General features: G+C 32.4%; 1 protein-coding gene across 1 annotated transcript; it reads left to right on the forward strand.

The window, feature by feature from the left end:
- The first annotated feature begins 601 nt into the window (after positions 1-601).
- On the forward strand, positions 602-3,662 carry LOC111401363 (probable E3 ubiquitin-protein ligase RNF144A-A). The gene is made up of 2 exons (XM_023029064.1): positions 602-983; positions 2,730-3,662. Exons 1-2 carry the CDS (start codon positions 665-667, stop codon positions 3,518-3,520), a joined length of 1,110 nt encoding a protein of 369 aa, XP_022884832.1. The 5' UTR covers positions 602-664; the 3' UTR covers positions 3,521-3,662.
- Positions 3,663-5,266: the final 1,604 nt, after the last annotated feature.

Raw genomic sequence — 5,266 nt, forward strand, 5'->3', positions numbered from 1 at the left:
TGTTGATTTTCATCACTATTTTCTATTTAGTTTCTATTTGTCTACAATTAAAGTAGGAAAATGAGTTTTGAAATAGTGAATTTTTGAGAATGTGTCGCTAAAAAGTAATAGAAAAAAGGTTTACATGCAAAAATTTTATTATGAGAATGTATGATTGAAAATGAATTTGAGAATTTCTTTTTTGAAATAATGATATCTCTAATTGAAATTTTAGTGGCCAACAACCCCTACCTCCCTTCGTGACTGTTAACGGGTCCATGTGACACCCAATTATGGTATTAACAAATGTATCTGTTTGATTTTTCGATTTGATGGTATTAACTTCAAGAATAGAGTAATGTTATTTAGAATCAGTTATGTTAAAATATCAATCTATGTAACTACATTTGATATGTTCAATTAAATGAATAATTTGATATTGTATTTAAGTAAAATTATCATTTAATATTACGGAGTTAGCCAGTTATCACTTAGACTAGTCGTGTTAAATATCATTACTCTTGCTTAAACTCTATAACGAAGTGAAATTTTTTAGCCAAACAAGGTCTTGTTGTAATCATTTATTTTTCTTTAATCTTTCGCTTTAGCGTGTACAGCAGAGGTCAAGATAAAGTGAAACGACGAATATATATTGCAGAGAATTTCTTCTACCAGACAATCCAAAATGTTTAGAGAAGTAATAGGCGCTCTGGGCTTCATGAAGTGGCCGCCGGCGATGAAATTCCCCATTGAAATTCCGGTCAATTTTCAAAACCTTACTGATTTGTCCCTCGCACTTGGAAATTTTGTTTGGTCAGACCCATCTGGTACTTTTGTATTTCCCGCGGCTTGTTCCTTTGTGGTCCTTAGTCTACCTGCATGGTTAATTTACTTTAAGAAAAAGAAGAAAATCGATGATTCAGTTATTGCACCAATGATTACTAGGAGTGACGTTGCAGGAGACTCGCCGGAGGAGTTGACCTTCGAACCTGGGGATAACTATGGTAAGAAAATACATGAAATTTCAAGTTAATTGAAGAGGATTAAGTTAATTTTGTGAATTTGCTTGTAGAAATTTTTTTATTTTATGAAAAAAAAAGTATAATTGATGGAAGAGAAACTCCATAGGTTTTTATTTTTAAGGTCCAATTCATGTTCTTTAGTTGGTACAAATTGACAAAGTGAAAGATCCTGGATTTCTATTTACACTGGGCATAATTCTTGTGCCATGTTTAGCGGGAGGACGTGATATGACTGCTCATTGTTGATGAAAAAAGTTAAGCTAAAATCCAGTTCATTATAGTGTGAGTTCAAACCTATACTCAGGGGCCTATGGTATGGCTTTTAAAAATGTGAAAAGGAGTTTTGTGATCCAAAAGCTGGCCCTATGGTATGGCTTTTAAAAAAGTGAAAAGAAGTTTTTGTGATTCAAAAGTTGCTTTTGGACTCATTCAGCTAACTTTATGAAAGTGCTTTTTGTGCTTTTTTTGGAAGAGCTTTTTGCATAAGCTAGTTCAACATAACTTCCTCAAGAAGGACTTTCGAAATAGTAAACTTAGAAAAGTTAGCTTCCAAACAAAAATGAAAGCAATTTCCTTCGGGAGCTCTTTTATAGGAAGCAAAAGCAAATACCATGCCAAACGGACCCTTAATGCTTTTTGTTACTGTAATTTCTAGCACTCGATAGCATTATGCCAATTTTCACCTCAATCCTATGCAAAGAAAGGATGTATCTTGTCAATGAAGTACTTTTTAACATATTGGATGAACTGCCTTGATCTCAGACTTAATTGAATTCTGCCTTATTTCATGCAATCCGATCTCGGTTTTCAAGAAGTGATTGATGTGTTAGATGTTAAATACTTGCACCATAATGCATGATTGACAAGGAGAAGTGATCAACTTACACTAATTAGGAGTATTAACAAATTTTACTTAACTCTGTGTCTTATTAACTAATATAAATTTTGGAAGTTCAAACATTTAATTACATTCTACAAGTTTAATAGTAGTCGACTAGTCGTTTCTTCCCAATGTTCCATCAGCTGGATGATGGATGGACCTCATCAATGAAGTACTTACAGTTAGATTTTGGACTTTTTAACTTCTCTAAATGTCCCGGTGTAACTTGATCTTCCTTCAATGATAATATCTATGGGTTTTATGTCAAGACTGCAAGTTATCTTGAAATATTCGTAAAAAAATGCATCATGAACGGTGGCATTCTTTTGTTATTGCTACTGTAATACTGATGCATTATCTGATACACTACTCCCTTGTTTCGCAGTTAGAAATAGATTGCCTTGATTTTGCCTCTACTGTATGTGGTTGCAAAGCTCTTCTAAGATTTCTTATAGTATTTTCTTGTTACGGGTGTTCTGATGAAGTATACTGATGTATAAAAACCATTGAATTAGTAAGGCTCCCTTATAAATAGGAAGTCATTTCTTCATGACGTAATTACTATCTATGATTAGTGCCAATAGTTTCACAAAAATGTCTTATGCTACATGGTCTGGATGAAGAAACACGAAGGGGAAGTGGGAGGAAAATTGAACTATCCAGCTGTAATACTTGTGTAAGAATCGCTCTCTAGAGGTATTGAGGGGTGATTTTGCGAGTTTAACTTGTTACTTCTGTTGAAAGGAAATTGTGTCTGGTCTTATTAGTTGTATGTGCACTTGAAGGTTGCTCATTTTGTAACCAAGAACTGAATCTCTCTCTCTCTCTCCCCTCCCCTATTTTCACAGTTTCTGATGCAGAATATGCAGAAAATTTGCAGTTGCAAGAAGCAGTACTGGCTTCTATCCTTGCCTCTCAAATAGAAAACAGGGCAACTACATCCGTCCAAGGAGGCCTAATAATGGATATCAAACCGGTGGAGGTGGAAAACGAAGTCATGAATTCACACACAAGCTTCTGCGAAATTTGTTTGGAAAACCGAGAAAGCTGGCAGATGTTCACGAATGGTAGTTGTTCCCACTCCTTTTGCTACGATTGCACCAGTAAGCATATAATGTCAAGGATAGACGACAAGGTAAAAATTGTCAGCTGCCCTGCACTCAATTGCAACACCGTACTAGACGCCGATATATGCAGGCTGATGATCCCAAACGACGCACTTATAAGGTGGGACGAGTCACTATGCCAGTCACTGATCCCCGAATCCCAGAAAGTGTACTGTCCTTTCAATGACTGTTCAGCCATGTTTGTCAACGATTCTCGGGTTCTCATTACAGAGGTAAAGTGCCTCGTATGCCACAGATCATTTTGTGCAAAGTGTCGGGTTCCATGGCATCCGGAGTTCACGTGCAAGGAATTCCAGAAGTTGTACTCCAAACGAGGAGGGAAAGACGAAGTCATGGTTAAGACTCTTGCGAAGAAGAAAAGTTGGCAGAGATGCCCCAAATGCAAGATGTACGTCGAAAAGAGTGATGGTTGTATACACATCACGTGCAGGTGCAAATACGAATTTTGCTATCGATGCGGATCAAAGTGGACTGGATCCGGATCTCATTCCGGTTGTCACCGGAATGGTTAATCAGCAACAATGGATTACAGGGCTTATAAGCATGAACTATGTTATATATGTACATAACTACTAAAGGGGCGTTGGTTTGCTATCAAAATGTATTTGATATGATATTTCTAAAAATGTATTTTTGAAAATAATGTTAAGCTTATAATATAAACTCAAAACGCATTTGTGACGTTTTGAGTGTTTTCAATGAAAATTATGAAAACCCTCAAAATTTAAAAAGCATTTAAAAAATGAAAATTAATGAAGTTTTAATTTTATTTTTTTTAAAAAAAATTGAACTCAAAAAATAAAATTGATAAATTTTTCCAAAAAAAAAATGTTGAACAGAAATTCTGAAAAAACAATAATTCTAAAAAAATTAAAATTCTAAAAGATATAAAAAAAAAAATTCTAAAAATTTCTAGAAAAGTAAAAAATAAAAATAGTCGAAGTTCTTATAGATTGTTTACACAAAAATTCTAGAAAAATGTTTAAATGAGCACAAATAAAAATATTTTTAGTCCACTAATTTTTGTTTTTATTTTCAATATTTTTAACTCAATATATTACTTCTTTATTTTATTTTATTTTGTAGTTAGAAACGATATTTTAAGGAGATATGCTATATGTACATATTTATTTTGTTATAATGGTGCTAGATTCATACTTGGCTGGAGAAAATTGGCAATTGTGTAAAAAGTATTTTTCAACCATTCAATCATAAATTGTCAAGTATGAATCTGGTACCAATCTGACAAAATGAATCTGTATAAGCAGCATAAACCTACTTTAAGGTTTCCTAACCTTAAAATGTATGTATTATTTGATAATATATTAACATAAAATTGTTCTATTTTCATGAATAATCAAATTTCGTGAAATAAAATATCATAAAATAATTTTACAAAATTTCAAATCAATTTTTTTATCTTTCCGCTTTGAAAAATATTTTTTTGAAATAATAAATCAATCGTGTTTTAAGCAATCTTAAAACAGGCAATCAAAATAGAAAATAGAAAATGAACTCAAAATTGAAAATTGAAACACAAATCAAACGGACAGATAATTTTTATTTTAAGGCCTTGTGATTAAGAATGCTTTTTTTTTTTTTTGTTGGCTTACCCCATCCTTTATTTGATAAATGGGAAGATGAGTCCTAAGGGAATGTTGTCATTCGAAATAGAACATCTCAGACAATTATCCATATCCATCATTCTGGAGCTAACTCATTGAAATTTCTCCTGTGACTTGGACATAAAAAATAATTAACATTTATTTATTATTATTATTATTTTTTAAATTGTTGAATTTTCCAAACTCCATAAAACATACACCAGTCTCATTGAATAAATAAAATACAAAAACTTTAAATCACTATAGGATTGTACATTCCGCATCAGTTGTTGTACCCAATTTTCAGAATTGCTTGGTCATTGATATTTTCCTTGAACCTATACTTTATAAAAATCATAATCTTTTTAATCTTTCTTTTTATTGTGTACTCCAAAACTCAAAAGTCAAACCTCTTTTTTCCAAAGGGAAAATTAGCCCAGTTCCCTTTTTTGCTTTTTGGCAAAAACTCAAAAAATACCTTCAATTTAAAATAGTAAATACCCTATCGTTTTATTGTCTTTTACCCTTTATTCTTATTATTTCCTATTTATGCTAATTTGTATATAATCGTGAACCAAAAAGGAAGGAGCCTACATTTTCCAACATATTATTTCGATTAAGAAGGTAATTCGAGTTAACAATGGTTGGAACATG

Source organism: Olea europaea, chromosome 10 (genome assembly GCF_002742605.1).
Source record: "Olea europaea var. sylvestris chromosome 10, O_europaea_v1, whole genome shotgun sequence".
NCBI classification, from domain to species: domain Eukaryota; kingdom Viridiplantae; phylum Streptophyta; class Magnoliopsida; order Lamiales; family Oleaceae; genus Olea; species Olea europaea.